Raw genomic sequence first — 19,385 nt, 5'->3', positions numbered from 1 at the left:
TCAATATCATTTGTTACCACATCTCATATGCTGGTTTTGATGGTGCATGCAGGTGAGAGTCAAAGTATCAGTGTTCATAATTTCCCTCAGAGTTGGTGCGGTTCAGTTCCATTTACTGTTTTTGATCTTGGTTTTGCTGAGGTGTTGGTTGGATTGAACAGTGCCATGAGTGTTTGTAGCTGTTTGGTCTCAGTGCCACACCAGGAGGACAAACCTTTTTCTCTACGTTGTTTCTAGCACGGCCTCTCAAGGAGGAGTGTTTGTAGCAGCAAAGCTCTCTGCAAGGTTGGAGCATGTTGGTCTTCACACTGGGTGATGATATTAACAAATCGCGAGACTTATGTATGATTGTCAGCTAACATGATAATTATGTACATGGCACATGTTCTCTTTAAAAATGTCAGTATGCATCAGTATGGTCTCTCTGACGTGGTCTATACTACTGAGTGCTGGATGTACCAAAACAGGCTTATTGCATTCCAGAAGATAGTTTTTACTTTGGAAATAGTGTACGATAGTAACATCTGAAAGGCTATGTGTGTATTCAAGACATTAATTATTCTGCATTTCAGATTTTTATTCAAATATGTAACTGAAATAGCTGATGAGAGGTGGTAGATGCTTTTTGTTTAGACCTTACTGTATATTTTTTGCAGAGAGGAAAATGTTAGTAGGGTAAGAGGTTCCAAGGTGACTCAAATCTGTGTATACTGTAAACTTTCCCTTATGCTTCGTCCTGGTCTGATTCAGAGAACTCATTAGATGTCTTTCATTTTATTATCCACTTACTTTTATGAATAATTTGTTTCAGTCACCACATTGTAAATCTAAATAGGCAACAATGTCTGTTCTTCATTGCATTAAGTTATATTGCTTTCTTTGCTTGAGATATGGCATGTGTGAATATATTTTTCATTATTTTAACTTTCATTGTTTGTATTGTCCAAACTCATAATGACTTGATCCTCTTTTCATAGTTCCTTATTTTAACATGGAAAATTCTGAGTTCTGGCCAGGAACATTTAATATTTTTAGATATCTGTAGGCACACAGGACACTGCCTTTAGTTTCTAAGATTCACCTTGTGATTCTGATTGTTAACTCTTCTTAATGAAAAGAAAGATGGTGCAGGCCTTTTGACACAGAGATTGGTTGACTCTGCCAACCTAGGGGCAAAACTGTATGCCTTTCTGCATATTTACAAGCTACCTTGTGGTCCCTTTCTGCTGAACCTGTGTCTGCATGTTGCAGTTAGGTTGTCAGTGCAGAGGTGAAGCTAACCTTGTTGTACTGAACAGATGGATTGTCCCTTCTGGGCTCCAAATAACAGCAAATTATAGAGGCATCTTTGAGCTGGGGTTAAGCACAAACTGGGCTTAAGAGTTGGCTTTCATCTGTTTGTGTGAGAAGCATTGTCTTTTTAAAGTTCCAATTGAGATAGCATTTTTATAAGGTATGTTCAGTGTGTGCGTGTAAATAACATAAACAATGAGACTTTTCAGACATCATGGACATCTTTCCATGCACTTTCTGTGGACCAGAAGTTGATCTTCTCATTAAGAGAATGTTGGCTTTGCTATGTTCTTTCAGACAGAATATATGCAAATATTCACTGGGTGACTTCTTATTCTGTTACCAAGAAACAGGTTGTACTGGGATATGGATATCTGTAGGGTGCGAAGTAGCCTGGGTGTCTCTTCATTGTTTGTGTTGCGTGGGCTGGTGTTCATAGGAGAGAATCCATCCGTGTTTATAAAAGTGAATGTCAAGTAAGGCAGATGCTATTTAATAATTTTGAATTTGCTTAAGTAAATTTGTTCAACACCAGTAGTGAATGACTTGGAAATCATGCAACCAGCTCGAGTCTGTTCTTTCCAGACTGCCATGCAGGTTAGAAATGATAACATAATGGGCTTTCAGCCATGGAAAATGTAACTCAAAATACATCTACTACTATCATAATCTAAATTATCACGGCTCATTCATTATCTATTCCGGGGATTATTTGTTTTGTTTTTCTTGCAATGTTAGTGTAGTATTAATTTTGGCTAGAGTCCTGAAATGTCTGTTTATCACTGTGTGACGTCTTTCTGTACAAATCAATGTAAGTGTAAATATCATGTGCTTAAATCACAAGATACTTCATCTTATATACTTAGGTAGTTAACAAAACACCACCTTTCTATTATTGCTAAGCAACGAGTCTTCTGGAGAATTCGGGAACTCTCAAATAGTCTGATAAAGCTGACTGAGTTAAATACTTGTAATCCACTAATTCTTACTTCCTTTTTAATTCTGATTTCATCCAAGCTACTTTTACAGTAACTTCTGAATGCTTCTAGGGGAACCATTTTAGGTCTCCTGGGGGCAGTTTGGCTAGTATGGTAAATTGGAACAATTAATATTCAGATCTTTATGTGAAACCCATAAAGTGGGAAGGGTGCATGCTATAGGGAATTTGTTCATTTGGTTCCTTGATTGCCTACAACCATCCAGCCATTACATCTGGGAGCCTTATTGGAAGCTCTTCACTGTGGCCACACAGCATCTTAATCGGCAATACCAGCTCTCTGAAACAGTGGAATTAGCCTGGGCGCTGAAAAGCAGGTGATGTTTTGTTTTTTGGTCTATTTTTCTTTTTTATTTGGTGTGTGTGTGGCTTCTGCTGGAGGCAGAGTTCTGAGTTATAGAGCATTATGTCTGTCCTTCCTTGTCTTAGAGAAGTGTTTCCTTTTGTTCAATTTAGGAATCAAAAACTACTAATGAAAAATCCAGAGGTAGAAGCCCGAAGCCAGCAGAATCCTCTTCACAGTCCTCCAAACATCCTTTCCAGTTGGCCAATATTTATGAATATTATGATGCAGGGAACCACTGGTGCAAAGACTGCAATACCATCTGCGGGACCATGTTTGACTTTTTCACACACATGCATAATAAGAAACACAGACAGGTATGTTGCAGGCTTCCTTCACTAAGTGCTTTCATATTGCTGTAAATATTAACACGAAAACATACATCACAGAACTACATTTTACAAGAGAACCTGAAGTAATAATGAACCCAGGAAGTTGCTTACCAAATTCTTTTTCCCTGTTGTGTGACTTGAGCAGTTTGTGCAGCTACCAGTGTGTTCTGACTAGTGTAAAGGGGGCCTGTGTTCATTTTTCTTGGGAACTAGCATTTGGTATTTGTGTTTCCTATGTTTACCCGTCCTTTGCTATCATTTACATTTTACCCTTTTCACAGGTTGTTTTCTCATTATAAATTGCAAAATGGGAGGGGAGAGAGAGGAAAACATAGTTCTTATAAATATTTGCACGTTGATTTTAATGTTCAGTGTTCTGAAAATATGTTAAAGAGGAAAAAGACAAGTGTACTTGCCTTGCTAGTGTAATATATGAGCCTGTATACCTCTGTCACTGTGCAAATAGACCCTGGATCCTTACAACAGACCTTGGGCTTCGAAGACCCAGAGTGAGACCAAACAAGACTCCATAAAACGCATCGATAAGATAACTGTTCCTGCAAAAGGTAGGTTGATTTTTTTCTTAACTTGGGTATCATCTCCCTTTGCCCTCCAGCAGGTTTCAGTTGCTCAGAGAAAGGAATTTCAAAACTTTACCTTGTTATAGGAGCACATATATATATATACTGTATTATTAGGTAGAAGGCAAAAGATTTTATTTCCTGGTTGTTTTTATGGAAGAGGTAATGAAGCAAGAGCATAGGAAGACATAGCATGGTTCCTTCTCTTCTCTTTTAGAGTTTAGGTTTTAGTTTTAGTTTTGAATACCAGGTGACTTTTTCTCCATTGTAGTTCTGAAGTGATTTTTGCTCACATATTAGAATTCAGAACATGACCAGAAGAGCTTGCTGTGTTTTGGCAGATCTTGTGCACTGTTCCACACAGTCTTGCAACAGACTCTTCCATTCAATACATTTTTAGTAGAGGTTCCCTGAAGAATCACTAATGAGCACTTGGTAGAGTGTGGATACAGAGAATCTGAGAAAGCCATATGGATGTGGCTGTAGGTAATACGAAAATTAATATGAGATTTAAAATCTGAATGTCTAAACAGGCCTGCCAGTGATCAATCTCTTGTTTGTTAATCTGTACATACTTCTACCAGTGCCTGCTAAAGGAGGATCTGCAGCGTGTTAGCTAACCACAGCTGGTTCTGTAGGCACAAGGGTGTAGTCTTGCTGAACTTCAATGAAAATACTTGTGTTCTTTTCATAAACCAGGTGTTTAGTGTTCAAGCAGACTATACCACAAAGATAGAAAATAGATTAAAACTGTAGGAAAAGCTAATCTACTTGAGTAGGGGATAGCCTTGATATGATGGAGGGCACTAAAACAATTTCTTGAATCACAGAAATCAAGCTTCTTCCCTTTACATGTTTGCTCTTGGTAGTGGTGTTTCATATACTGTAAGCGTAAGGAGAGCAGCATTAACTGTTCCTAAAGGAACATTGCTGGAGATTTTGCTGTTGTTCTTTGATATGTCTATCTGGCTTTGTTAAGAGCTTGGCATTTATTAAGTTTTGTTTCTCTGATCATTTTCTTCGGCCTTTTCAGGCTCTGAGTTTCTGATTCCCATCACTGGATATTATTGCCAGCTCTGTCATGAATTTTTTGGAGATCAAATCTCAGCAGAGCAGCATGTGAAAAGTCATCCCCACAATGAGAAATACAAGGTTGGTAACTGGTGTACCAGGAATGAGTCATTCCTTGTGTTAGTTTCTACTTGTTCTGTCTTCCTTTCCTGAACAATGACATTTGACTACTCAGAGTATATGTATTTGGTTATCTTCACTACATTCTACTAAACTAAATAAGCAGAACTTGCCACTACATAGAGACTAATCTTTTGTCTGCATGAGGTTGAAATGGTGTTTAAGTCCTAGTATTGATTTTCAAACTTTTCTGTAAAGTGACACCACTCAGTTCACAGTAAGTTACAGAAGGTGGAGTTTGTAGCATCTCAATTTCTTGGTAGGAAGAAGTTCTGTGCTCTCTTAGTGTTGAGATAGCTCTTACTGATCAAGTCAAAACTGTTACAGAGCTGAATTTATTTATTTACTTTTCATGGAAACAGTGGCTAAAATTATGCCATTTCTTTCCACAGAAATACATAGATGAAAACCCACTCTATGAAGAGAGGAGAAATCTAGACCGTCAAGCTGGATTGGCTGTAGTTCTGGAAACAGAGCGCAGGCGGCAGAGTGAGCTGAAACGGAAACTAGTCGAGAAACAGAAGGAAGAGAAGGATGAAAAGAAGCCAAAAATAATAAAGAAAGAAGAAGGAAAGAGCATCCCAGAGCTTGGAGAAGGGACTGGTGAAACTCAAGGCAAAACAGATTCTGCTGGACGAAAAATGGGTATCAAGCTTAAGCTGAAGAAGGAAGAGAAAAAGGAGGAGAAAAAAGAAGAAAAGAAAGAAGAGTCTAAAAAGGAATCACCAAGCCAGACTTCCTTTGGGAAATTCAGCTGGAAAAAGACTGAGAGAGAGGATAAAACCGCAGGAGGAACTATTCCAAAGGAGGAGAGTACAGAAGGAAACAAAGAGGAGAACAAGTGTCAGTCTGGGAAGCCACATGTCAAGCCCATTGAAATCAAACTGTCTGGGAAAACTGTTATCCCACACACTAGCCCATGGACACCGGTTGTTTCCACATCAACATCAACAAAAATACTACCCAATCTACCAGTCCCCACCATGATTTTCAGGAAGTCTACTACTACAACAGTTAGCAAACCAGCACCTTTGAACACTTTTTTATCCATTAAATCCTCTGGAACTACAACCAAACCACTGCCTGTGGTAAAAGAAACCAATGCAGATGTTCTGCTGCCTCCGGATATCATCTCAAAAGCTTTTGGAGGAGAAGAAGTAATTTTAAAAGGGGTAGAGGAGGATTTGAAAGCAACAGAGAAGAGTGAGTCTTCTCAGACTTCTGATTTACCACCTCCACCCCCTCCTCCACCAGCAGTCCAGCAGGCAGCTGTCATCCCTGCAGATGAAGTAGCTCCAGGTGTGTCTGAAAGTGAACAGACAATGCTGGCAATGCTTGTGAGACCCCCTCCACCACCACCACCACCACCACCACCTTCAACTGCTTTCAGTGAACAGGCAAAAAAGATAGAGAAACGGAACTCTTGCTTGGCCACAGCCAATGCTAAAGATCTCTATGATATTTTCTACAGTAGTGGTGGAAAGGGTTCAGCTGACAGCAAGCTTGCAAGTTCTACAATTCCAAATGGAGAAAACTCTAACCTAACAAAACCTGCAGACTTATCCGTGAACCCTAAAACAAATAATAACTCATCCTCCTTGAAAGAGGATTCTCAGAAGGTGGCTACTGAAGTTAACCAAGCCCACTCAGCTGAGAGAAGCTCAGAGCTAGAGAAAACTGATATTCAGGAGACTTTAATACTTCATACTGAGATGAGCCATGACATTGAAAATGGTATTCAGAAAGATGTAGGTCAACAATTTCAGATGCCTGTTGCAACAGATGTTCAGACTAAATTGAAAGGAGATTCCCCACAGTGTAATAATCAAGTAACGGGGAGTTGCATTCTTGGTGAGAATCAGGCTGTCAAGAAACCACATCAGCTGCAGCTGTCAGAAATGTCAGTCACAGAATTACCAGGAACAAAAACTGTTCCTGGTGTCCAGATGCCTGCAGAAGTTGGACTTGTGGATATAGGAGGTAGAGAGCAGGTAGGCACTCAGGAGTTCTGTGATCTACAGGATACAGAGGTCCAAGAGAAAGTTGGACAGAAAGATGCAAATAAAACTGTGGTTACTAACACAAATGTTCCTGGTACCTTGAAGAAAGATGCAAAGATGAAAGACTGGGAAGTAAAAGCAGTAAAGACTCAGTTTAGTTTACATCCAAAGACTTTGGTACCTGAAGCACAGACTGAAATTCAAAATTTGGGAAATGCCCATTTGTTAAAAGAAAAGTTAAGTGATAACTGTAGAACTCACTCAGAAACTTATAGTCCAGACTTGCTCTGTGATTCTCAAAACACTTCAAAAGAAAAAGCTTTAGTAGCAGTAATGACAGAGCAGATTTCTGTTGATGCCTCCTTAAAAGATGTAAAACTGAAAAGTGTAGCTTTGGAAGTATCTCAGCCTGGACTCCTTGGCAAAACTTCCCGAATTTCAGAAACCAAAAATAAGATTTCAGAATTGACAAGAAATCCTGGTGAACGGGACACTTCCAGAGCTACTAATGGGGAACAGGTCATCACAACCCGTTCTTGTTCTGAAAGTGGTCAGGATCTATCAGATCCTCCAAATGTAGAAATAAAAACTAGTTCTGATGAAGTTAGTGCTTCAGAATTGACAGACACGTGTCTTGCCAACATAGAAACTAGAAGTAGCATATTAGAAGCTCAAGAAAAAGTTCATCTTGAACCTTCAGGCCATGCAGTATTAGATAACCAGACCCAAAGGCAGGAAGCTGAATCGGTCAACACCTGCTCTGTAAACCCTGTTGAACTGAGATCCAGTGTAGAGTTAGTAGTTGAAGTTGAAAAAAAGTCATTAGAACACACTGGATCTCATGCAACATTAGATAATGGTTTTGTCAAGAGAGATGCAAAAAAAGTAGAGACTGGAGGCTTTTCTAGGGCTCACTCTGATCTTGCCCAAGGGTCAGTAGTTGCTTTATCAGCAGATTTCCATAGGGAGCATCTTTCAGAAGAAGCTGTCTACCCCCCAGAAACAAAACATGAGGTTGTAAGAACCTCAGCAGCCAATGACATTCATCTGAATACCACTCACTCAGGATTGAACGCTGAGCAATCTGAAGGTCACTCTGCAAATGTGTGTGTGGATAACAAGAAAGTCACATCGGAAGATGTGAAACAGAACAAGGGCCCCTCCCAGAAAGCAGAGCTTGAGTCCAAGAGCACTGATTTCAGTTTGGGACATACAAACGTAAAACCTGAATGCTGCAGCATCCTTACAGCAGGACTTTTAAATGAGAATATGGAAGAAGTCTCAAAACCAGAAACTATTGCATCCATTAGGCTGGAGTCCAGTAAACTTATGAAGCTGGGCATTGAAAAAACAGTGGATGAAACAGAGGTTACTGATTTTACTTCATTGACTTCTAGTAGTCGGGAAGATAAATTTTGCACACAGGTTTCCCAAACAGCTGTGCCACAGCTTGGATTGCAGTCCTTAAATAGTGACAATACAGAAGTGGTCATGCCGGTTCCAGAAATGCAGGGCATTTCTCCCACGTCTGAGATCCTTCTGCAAGTGGAGGAGAGTAAAGGTGGCACTGTTGAAATGCTGTCACCGAGTTGTGACAGAGGCAGCACTGAAAGTCAGGCTGCTGGCTGCATGGAAACTTTCCCTCCTGGGCTCAAACAAGCACACAAAAAGGAGAGTGGCTCAGGAGACAAGGGAGTATGCACTGTTCGGAGCAAGAAGATTGAGCAAACAGAAACTGCTGACAGTAGTTTGGAAGCTACAAATTCAGGAATCGCTGAAAGCTTAGCAAAAAGCCCAGTGGGTTGAAGTGAACCCAGCCAGTCCCAATATTTGAGGAGCCAGAGCTGGGATTATGTATATGTTTTTGGGGTTTTTTGTGTTTTTTTTTTCTTTTTGTTCCAGTTGAGGGTTTGGGGTGTATTTTGCATCCTGTGGTAGGACTTGACTGAAGTGAAACCAGACACATACTTCATTCTGTACATAATTAATTGTGTAAAATGTTTTTCATGTGGGTTTTTTGCCAATTTCTTTTCTACACTCTGCTATTAAAATGGAATCTCTCATTTATAATGCGTGCGTCTTTGTTGTTTATTTTGGGGGTTTTTATTCTTTGGTCATTCTTGAATGATTTCCAGCTCACCCTGTTTGTGTCAGTAGCACCACGAGTAGCCCAGCTACTCAAGCTCGAGAACAGCAATTTAGAACTTGAGGAAATGGAGACTTGCAGAAGAGCTAAACCTGAACATTTCTTTAAACTGTAATGCATGGTTTTGTTTACTTTCATTGTTTGAAATGCAAGAATGTGAATAGAGTTGGTTTTTTGTTTATCTGTCTCTGTGATTTGTAATTACTGTTGTGTTACATCTGTACCTACGTTGTTTCATTGTATTGTATAAGCACATGTATGGATGCCACATCACTAAGCAAGGGGAGAAAATCTGTCCGACTGGCTTTTGGAGAAGAAGACTAATCGGTAAGGCTCTTTGGCCTGACACCTGGACCAGACATATTGAGGTCACTTACATGATTTGAAATGGGCTTTCTTTCATTGTATTGTGATCCAGTAACTATTTGTGTTAAATCATTTAGCAGCTGACCAGCTCTGAAGAAGCAGAAGAAGAGAACCCTGGTGTCAGGAATTGGACTCGCTTCATGTGATAAGACACATGCATGCCCACCCTGAATGGTCCTTGAGCTATCAAAAGCTCTACTGTGATGGTTTTCATTTGTATAGCTTGTTAAAGACTAAAGTATTAAATGTGTTTGCATGGATAAATATAACATTTTTATTTGTAAATTGTTTAAAAAATAAACATATGATGGTCAACAAAACTTCCCTCTTGACTTTTTTTGATTTCAGTTAGTTTCTAACTCCTGTAGTAACTGATAAAATTGAGAAACTGTAGACGATGAAGGCATTAAACGTTAGCCTGCTCAATATAAAAATTATTTCTTCCCAGCTGAGGTCAATGGAAGAACTACTGTCAATGTCATCAGTGGAAGTTTGTCTGAAGGTCTGAGCCATGTGTAAAGCTCAAGGCAGGGGGCCAGGGGCAGAACCCAAGAAGAGTTTGTCTTTCTGTAATCACTACCAGCACATGGACCTCCAGACGGGGGAAAAAAAGAAATCACCATTTTCTTCCATTTCCATGACTCTGTGAAGAAGGTATGAAACATTTCTCAGAATCATTATGGTCATTTTCATGTTAGAAATGTAAGAACGCTCTAAGCTGAACTTGGGAATCTTGTATAAATGGTCAAGTCACCAAGAAAAAAAAGGTAATTAAGGGAAGAGGGTTTTGAGAAAGGCCCTGAACTGTTTTTATGATGTTAAGCAGTTGCTGCATTGAATATAAGAAGTCTTCATTATTATCATTGCCCTACTTTCTTCAAATAGCCATTTGCTGTCAAAACCAAAGAAAGAAAAGTTTGACATGTTTTGATATTTTTTAAATGGAGTTGGGTAATGAGTAGAGATTGATTAATTCCTGGTTTATTAAAAAGTCCTTTGTAGTTGTTTTTCAGTTTTCTCTTGTAAATGTTTTTTTAATTATAGATATGAGTTTAGTTGTTTACATTTGACAGCTAAATTTTCCCTCCCCGTTTTCTCTCTAATTTCTTCAGTGACATGCCTGGTCCCTTGTAAAACCATAGAAGTCGTCAACTGATTTTCTTGCTTACCTTGTATTGAGGGATATCATTGCAGGGAAGGGAGATATTAAAGGGAAAGCTGATTTTTTCCACAGTTCTGCATTTTAGATGGTGCTTGTTTGAAATGCAGACGTGCTTTCTGGCTAGTTTCCTTTTGCAGTCTGGTTTTCATGAAGGTCTCAGTGCGTGCAACGGCAAACAAATGTTTGAACAATCGTCTTTTTCAGACAAGCTTATTCAGTGCTGTGTTACTTGTGTGGGACATCCTCTTGATTAACTTTATTTTGGGGGGAAAGAACATGAATATCAATCCAATATTATTTTTAACGGCTCTTCTACAGTTGCTTCTACAAGTAGTGGTGGTGTTCAATGCAGAACCTGGCTGGCCTTGAGAGGAGAGCAGCTAGCACCAAGGGGAAGCAAGAGCTTTGCAAATGAGAAACTGATTTGCCTTCAACTTTCCAGAAGCTGAACCTCCCTATGTACAAATTAATTAGTGCTTCTCTTCATGCCCTTTCGTGAAATAATTGTTCTTCTATCCCTGAGTGCAGTAGGGCTCTCTGATCCACACTGGAAGAAAGATGAATTTGGTCTTTTTTGAGGTAGGAGTAAAATTTACTCCTGGAACTGCTGGAATGGACAAGAAGCAAACAGCTGGTGTACATGATGACATCTGGGTGGATTGGTAGACAGGCTTTAACACTGTCTTGCAATTTCAGGAAATGGCATGTATTTTTATTTATGTGCTTTTTGTTTTCTTTTTTTCCCTTTGTTTTGTTTGCTGTGGTTTCCAGAGTCATGCAGTAAATGATTTATCCACTGTACTGGTCCCCTGTGCTGGCAGAGCTGTAGCATAGTGCACTGACTGGGAAGCCTTAAGTTCTAGGCTGGCCTTGGACTCTTGACTCCAGATCCTCAGGAGGAGGGGTGAGTTAATGGAGGGGATTTACTTGTGTGTTTGAATTGTGCAGTACAGCATTACCTCTCCTTCCAAACCTCGTTCTCTAAAAGCTCCATAAGGCATAAGGTGTTAACCTTTCTCCTGATTTTTAGAAAGCTGCTGATAGGGAGGAAATAAACCTAGTTTGAACGTTTCTTTCTTTACACTACTTGAAACCAGGCACAAATACCTGGTAAGTTGACAGGACAATGGATTAACTCTGAGCCTTCACTTGGTGCTGCAACTTCTAGTTTGCCATGACGGGGGCTGGCAGAAAGGCCCTTCTCCTGGATGAAGTTTGTTGCAAAACCAAGCATTATTAAGAGGCAGTGCAAGAAAAGCTATGGAAGAGCTTTTGATGTTCTGTCAGTCCGTTTTAAGTCCAGGTGTTTTTTTTTAATACTTCTTCCAGCTTCTTTTAACATCTGTGGGTGCATTTGGAAAGGAGAAGCAGCCTTCAGATGTTTACGATTGGCAGAAATCTTTAAAAGCAAAGGTAATGTTTCAGACAAAATACAGTAATTTGTTTTCCTGGCATAGTGTCTTGGGCAGGTAAATCTTGCTTCTAGCTTACTGGAATCTTGTATTTGACTAAGTTTTAACTAAGCAGCAGATAGGCTTTCAGGGGGATCATTTCTTTTGTTTGTTTTGGACTTTGAAATGGCATGTGAGTAAGAAAGAAATGCATCAACCAGCATTGTTATTAATTCTTTTCCAAATGCATTTGTGTCTTAGTGGTAAAAAGTACAAGTAGTAGATTAAGATATAAGGTCTCTGTCATTTCTTAATTCTTGCCAAAGGTGTAAATAAATGCCTAATTCTTAGCTAAGGGAAGCTGCACAAAGATCTTAAATTTTGCCCATGGAAACAGATGGTAAGAAAGTGGGCAAAGACATTACTTTTTTAGCCTAGTAAACTCCAGTTTCAGAAATAGTAACTGAAAATAAGCAATGATAGCAGAAGTCTCTTTAAAAAAAGAACAAGCCCACAACCACCCACCAAACTAGTGTATCACACAGCAAGATAAAGCTATATTTCTTTTGCATGAAGCGCAAGAGAAACCAGATGAGGCAGGTTTTTATGTGGCACTTGGTGTAATACTGTTGGTTTATTATTCTCTCAGCATATTACAGAAAGGTAAAGGCAGCAAAATTATTCCTTGGGACAGAATTCAGTCCTCTTCTGCCTGCTGCACAGAGTAAGTGCCAACAGCCTGTGTGCCACCACTGTGGGAGAATAGAGCAGTCATAAAACTGATTTTACTTGCCCTGTTTACCTTTACATAGCATGAAGGAGAGAGCAATGCAAGTTATGGTTGCTAGACAATCCTTTCTGTTAGCTATTTTCAACCAGCATGGCTGTATTCCTGACTATAACCAACTTGAGTAGAATAAGACAGCTGTGGACTGTTAAATTCTGCCTTAATTAGAAAACTTAGGCTCCACATAGCATGTTGGTTTCTGGGTTTTGTTTTGTGATCCCACCTCCACTTCTTGGGCTGTCTGGTTGCTTGCAGTGAGAAGGCTGATGACCATATGTTAGCAGTTCTATGCTCCAGTAAAATGAGTCAAGCTGCTGTAATAATTCCCATGAAAGCTGTACAGCAGTGGGGGATGCAGAGAGCAGAGCCATTGGAGTTGCTCAGGTGGGTGGTGGAGAACAGCTGAATACCTGCAGGATATAAAACCTGTGTCAGAGCTGCTTCCAGGGAAACAGTTCCCTTTTCCAGTAAGCTGATTGAAGAGTCTTACAGACAGGAAAGCACACACACAAGGTAGTGTTTTCCATTCTTAATCAAATATAATTTTTCTTCAAGTAACTGCTTTTGTAGGGGGAGCTTTAGCCAGAACCTAAGCAACACTCAAGTTAGTACCAGTCACTTGGGACACCACCCTAATTTGTTTACAAATGTTAGATGAATGTAGAAACTAACGTATTAAAAGCCATGTAACACCAATCTGGTAAAGAAATGGTAAGGAAGGTCCTCACATCAGTACTCACACTAGGCTGTATTCATCTCCTGTCAGATATGGAAAAAAACAAATTAAAGGTAAATGCCAAATAATTAGATGAAAGAAGGACACATGTAGCTATGCACCCGAAAGGTGAGTATTTAGAAATGCTTCATTAGTGGGGAAAAAAAATAACAAAGTCCATTAGCAAAGGAGTATCAATCATTGCTTTTTCTCATAAGAACTGAAGGCTTAATGCAATTAAACCCATTTAATGTGGTGCTTTCCAGGTACTGTTTAAACACTATGTCCTCTGCCAGTTAGTTTCACAGGTTATATTGCTTTAGCAAGTGTTTGAGAGAGGTTCAAAACCAGTGTATCTTGATTGTGTCTCTAGGCATATCACCCCAAATGGGATTACAAAAGTAATTCACACTTGTATTTCAGTGCCATGAATCCATGCAGAGGATTCATTTTGGCCTAGGTGAAAAATAAATCCCTATGTGCATTTGCTACAGTACTTAATGATTCATGTTTGATCTATCTAGCATTTGTTATAAGATACAGGTGTGGGCGGCCTGCTTTAAGGTGGCTACAATGTCTACAGAAGAGGGATCATCCAAGATACTAAATGACCCATAATTATTCTGCTGAGAGTTGAATTTGTGTTTCAGAACCCAAGAAGGGCTTACATGTTGAAAGTTTATTTCAGGTTTGTAAGATGAAATCTTCTGCTTTAGACCTTCTAAAGCATCCTAGATCAAAGCATCAAAACATAGCTTTTAGTTATCCTAGTTTTCAGAAATCTCTTCTAGTGAACTACCTGCGTTCACAGTATGTTCAACTACACCTGTTTTCATTTTGTATTACGCTTGCTAGATTTCTTCCAGACTACATCAAAAGCTTCTGGTATTGAAAGCTTTTGATGCAGAGGGAAAAGCAATTAAAAGGGCCTCAGATTTGGGAATGTAACAGTTAGACCCACCAGATGCTCAGCAAGCAGGATTTTAGGATGAGCATTGAGTTTGCTGTAACAAGCCCATTCTCTTTGCTGGCTTTTGGTTAATTTCCACAGGAGCTAAGAAAATGTTACCTGGAACTGCTGGACTTCTGGAACCCTGTTCTGAGAAGGTGGGTGCAGATTTGCATGAATGGGATGGTATAATTTTCTCTTATCTTTGGTATGAGGGCACATTCTTTTCATTATAATTAATATGATTTATCACTGAGGCTTTTTCTATGTTCTTAATGGTTAAACATGCTGTTCGTGGCTATGTCTGTAATGTAAGTTTTTTTGCCAGCATCCAAGAAGACTGTCTATGTGTGGATGCTTCCTTTCTCTTGATTAAACAGTATATGTTAAAAACAAACATTAAACTTTTATGAAAGAACACTGGATCATGAGTGCTGTTTGTTTAAAAATTGTTCTCCAAAGGGGATTTAAAAAGTGCAAATTCTTAATAGTGGCAATAGAGGGCGCTATATTCTGAAGCTCCTGCATTCATAGGGTCCTTATGGCCCTACAGTAACATCATTTCTGTATCTCTTGCAAGAGCTGCTTAAAGTGGGGAAAAAGGCTTTTTAAAACTCCTGTCTCTATACTTAATCCAGAATCTTCCAGCTATTTTTTTTAACTTGGCTATCATGTTAAATTATCCATACAAACTTTTTTTTCACGGAAGTCCCATGTTAACTCTTTTTGCAATCATTTCACCTGAGGGAGATGGTGCCGTGTTTCACAAAAAAAATAAGTCCTGACAGCAGCTACCAAGCATGTAAAAGAATAAAGGCAAACAACAGACAGCCTGCTTTTTTTGCACAGATTTATCACAGCTGTTGATTATTCTAGAAAATAATGTGTGAGAGTTTGCTTTACAGTATGTAGATAGGCTCACCCTGCTTTATATGTAGTGAAGTAAAGAAACACAAACTAGTTTGTTGCTGCTGCTCAGGGAAGGAGAGCACTTTAGAAATACTTATTTTCCCCACACAAGCTCCACACAATTCTAATGTGTTTTGTAGCAGCAATGCCTGATAAATCTTACCCATCAGTATAATCTTAAGTACTGAATTGTCAGCTCTCAGGTTGCTGTTGTGTTATACGTAGATCAACTTTCTCTTTCTCCTTCCTTTATTTGCTACTGCAGAGGCTGACTGGTAAACTAATTACTGTAGCGCTGACATCCTTTGGCTAATAGAGGTGTAATCCAGGGATGGATTTGAATACCCTGTCTACAAGAAACTGCCTGTACCTTCATCCCTTTCTTCAGTAACCGAAGTGGCAGAGTAGCAGAGATCCCACTACTCCAGAAAATAAAATAAACATGCATGTCTGCTGGTAAGGTATTCAGGAACATGGTACAGTATAGCTAGTGAAAAAATTAACTGCTACACAAAGGCTGCATTTTAACCTCATTCTTTAGCAAAAATAACGCCCTGCCTGCAGTAAGAGAGAAGGTGGTGGTTGGATTGCTGAACCTGGTAGCCTCATAGAGGGGAAGCTGCCTGCAGCTCTTGTCTCCCCAGATCCAGCCTGGACCAAGGCTGAGTGTGTCCTCTCAGTAGGCACACACACCACACCCACACACCCCTATGTGTTTACATGTGGCCAGCCACACAGATAAACACGTATAAAAACAGAAAACAGTGCTTCTGCAAATAGAAGCAGGACCAATGTATCATCCTGTTCCTCTGTCTGGAATGAAGGTCCTCAGTGGAACACAAAGACATACATACAACATGGGTCCCTCCAGTACGTACAGCTGTACATCTGGCAGGCAGTGGGCTTTTATCTGCAACACAGTGGCTGGATGCTGCTGCATCTGCACACTTTGTAAAAGCTGCAGCATCCTTGGAGAAATCAGCAAAAAAATTTATTTTGATACGAAAGTGATTAGCAGCACTTCAACATGCACACTCTGCACTTTGTAACACTCAGGTGTGTTTCATGCTGCTCCACAAGTGCAGATTTCAGGATGCCTCTGTCACAGGTATTTTTAACAACCACAGAGTAAACAGGAAAGACTTGTGATGAGGTTGTGTAAATACCATGGAAATAATTTGGCTGTAATGAAATAATGTCCACCTTAACATTGTCATCTTTGTCCAGGTTTCCTACAGAAGTGGGGTTTAAACCATCTGGGTATGTATCTTCAAACTCTGTGACCCATTCCAGGCAAGTTCAACAAGCCTCCTCCACACTGGTGGCAGGTCATTTTGGTGCAAAGCTGCAGGAGGGGCTGCAACATCAGGTCACGCTTTATTAGATGTGAGATAATCCCCTCAGGAGGAAGCCCTTTATCTTCAAAGCTCACCTCACCCTGGACATCAAAGCAATCAATCACAAAGGCAAATACACAGGAAATGAATTGTCTTTGTTAAATGACAACTGGCATCAGAACAGTAGAGCACCTCACACCTCTCCGAATAAATATTTCTGGCTGCTGCACAGCCTCAAGCCATGTAAAGGCCGCAAACTTCTTTAAGGTATATGTCACAGCCTGACAGCACCTGACCAAAATCTACCATACATATCCCTTCAGGACTAAAGGGGCTGGAAGGGCTTACAGGAGTCCAGTGGACAGGCTAGCAGCAGCCTAGGCTGGTTTGGTTCTTCCCATAGGGGAAATGGGTACTACACAGCTTTTGCAGTGCTGGTACAGCGTAGGGAGTCACGTACAGCTCCAGCCAGGCCGCTGCAGCGAAGCTGCCTGAGGACTACATGGACTTCCAAAGCTACAGCCCCCTGCCAGTGAGCGTGGGGAGGGAAGGGGCCATGACAAACCCAACCAGGGAGAGAACACATGCCAGGAGAGCCCAGCTCAGTTCTGCAGCGTGACAAGTCTTCTGCAGAGCCTTTGGTAGCCCATGGAAATCGGCTGCCCCAGTTACAGCCCTAGTGTGAGGTGACAGCCTGAGGGGCTGCTGCTCCCAGAAGTAACCCTTCTGCAAGGCCATGGATCTCATTGTGTGCTTGCAAACTAGATTAGTTTGAGAAGCAGTTGTATGCAAAACAAAAACTAACTGTACAGTGTCCAGGTTAATTTCTTCTACAGGGGCCAAGCTGTTGTACAGTTGCCATTCAGACCTCCTGTGCCTCTAAAATCTGGGTGATGAAAACCCCTATGTAACTAGGAAAAAAAAAGTCACAACTGACAAGACACAGAATGACAAAGCAACGCTGCCTTCCCTGTGCTCAGGGGAAATGTTACCTGCCTGCTATGGGTTAGCATCGCACCTCGGGCTGTTCTCCCTCAGCCAAAAGATCCATATGTTTTTCAAGAAATCACTGGTTCCCACAGCACAGAGAAGAAAACAAAGCAGTTGTAGAACTGAGTGATACAGACTGGAGAAGATCCCTTCTATCTTGTCCCTATCTGGCTGTACTAGCATGACTGAAAAAGAAAAAAGAACAGAAGGCAGATGGAGGAGGTGGGGGGGGGGGGGGAAATCAGAAATAAGGGGTAAACATTATGCCCAGAAGCAGCAGCAGCTGAGAAGCAAGGTCAGACTATGGGCATACTGCCCGTGCTGAACACAACCATTACATCAAAAAAGTGTCACAAGTCTTCAGCTGCAGTTTTGAATCTGTGAGGAAAAAATCCAATGCCCCAAACCTCCAGCTTAGAACACCCACCCAGGCAAGGCTCCCAGGCAGAACATCCGAGATGCTGTGAGTGAATCCATAGGGAATGGACTGAAGTCAAGACAGGAAATTCTTACAGCCAAGTTTAGCCCAAGAGTGATATGGCAGCTTGCCAGAAGCTTTAATCTGCTTTTGTTTTTTAAAAAAACTGAAATAGCGTACTGCTACTCTTTTCCAGCCACTATACAACTAGAAGTACATATATAAAGAAACAGAAATGCCTACACTATTTCTTTCACATTAAGCTTTTAGTCTGTAGGAGGTCATTTCCCCCATAATTTGTAGATTGACCTGTCTACAATATCAGAATCAGTGACAGAGACAGCGAAGAATTACTTCTTTCCAGCCCTTCGAGGCACTGTTTCTTCGTCTTCCTACTTATCCTGAGGCTACAAGATCCCTCCTTATTTGACCACAACTTCTGTTCCTTATGCCTGCCCAAGGCCGTTTCATGAAGTACAGGCAGCTGGGACTCCGCTGCTGTCGATGGACTGGGGGTTATTTTGGGCCCGAGCTCTTTTGGCTTTCCCTGGCACGGCCCAGCCACTACGACACACTGCGCTCTCTCATCTGTGCTGTAGTCCCGATGTGCTTCCTGCGGGCCCGCTGTGTCCCGGGCAGCGCGGAAACGCCGCCCAAGAGAACTAGAGGGAGCCAAGTCAACCCCCATAGCGCAGTTTTCCGTTATTAACGATGCATCTTTACGCACGCGCCTGGCTTTCCGTCTGCAGACGCTGGCAACTGAAAGAAATGGCGTTACACCTCCCCGGCAGCTATAGATAATTCAAACGAGGCTGCCAGAGCACCGCCTTAAGGACGAATTGTAAATGATTTAAACAAAGCTGCCAGAGCACCGCCTACGGGACAGAGCCCTGGCACCCCCACAGGCCACATCACCAGGACGACACCGGCGCCTGGGGCCCCGCAGCCGCCCCAACGGGGACAGGCCGGCACCCACCGGTTCGTGCGAACCCACCCAAGGAGCAGGAACCCCACGGGAGCAGCGCTTGCCGTTTATTCATTTTATTTCCACCTGCAGCCCCCGGCCTCCCCCAGCCCTACGGCGGCCGCGAGGGCTGCGGGGCGGCGCGTGCATGCTGGGAGTTGTGGTCCCGGTGGTGCCCGGGGTGGGGTTGTGGTCTTGTTCGGTAGGGAAGCGCTCGCTCGCTGATGCAGTTTGACCCTTCTGCCGCTCCGTCACCCTCCGCCCGTTGCCGCGACACGGAGCGTCACAGCACATTCCAGCGTGCGCTCCGAGGCGTGTGCGTGGTGGGGTCCTTCCGCGGAGCCTGCCGAAAGCACTGCCTGAACAGAAACGTGAGATCCTTCGCTCGTCCTGGGCTCCCTTCCCTCAGAAACACCCCGGCGCCCGTTCTCGCATCCGCTTCTTGGTTTAGCAACGCCGCCTGGCGCTACGGCTAGGCGGGGACCGCCGCGGAGAGACGCCGCGCCGCTCAGGC

The 19,385-nt window shown here is 41.7% G+C and overlaps 1 protein-coding gene across 1 annotated transcript in view; it reads left to right on the top strand.

Moving 5' to 3' along the window:
• The window catches only part of ZNF318 (zinc finger protein 318), a 32,645-nt gene extending 23,836 nt beyond the window's left edge, over positions 1-8,809 (top strand). The window contains exons 7-10 of the mRNA XM_080341708.1: positions 2,747-2,950; positions 3,432-3,531; positions 4,580-4,698; positions 5,130-8,809. Coding sequence (XP_080197834.1) covers positions 2,747-2,950; positions 3,432-3,531; positions 4,580-4,698; positions 5,130-8,543 — 3,837 coding nt within the window. The 3' untranslated portion in view covers positions 8,544-8,809. The remainder of the gene's footprint in view (positions 1-2,746; positions 2,951-3,431; positions 3,532-4,579; positions 4,699-5,129) is intronic.
• The last annotated feature ends 10,576 nt before the right edge of the window (positions 8,810-19,385 follow it).

This window comes from Nesoenas mayeri (genome assembly GCF_963082525.1).
Source record: "Nesoenas mayeri genome assembly, chromosome: 3".
Lineage (NCBI taxonomy): Eukaryota > Metazoa > Chordata > Aves > Columbiformes > Columbidae > Nesoenas > Nesoenas mayeri.
Note: the sequence above shows the minus strand (reverse complement) of the source record. Positions and strands in the feature narration are given on the sequence as shown.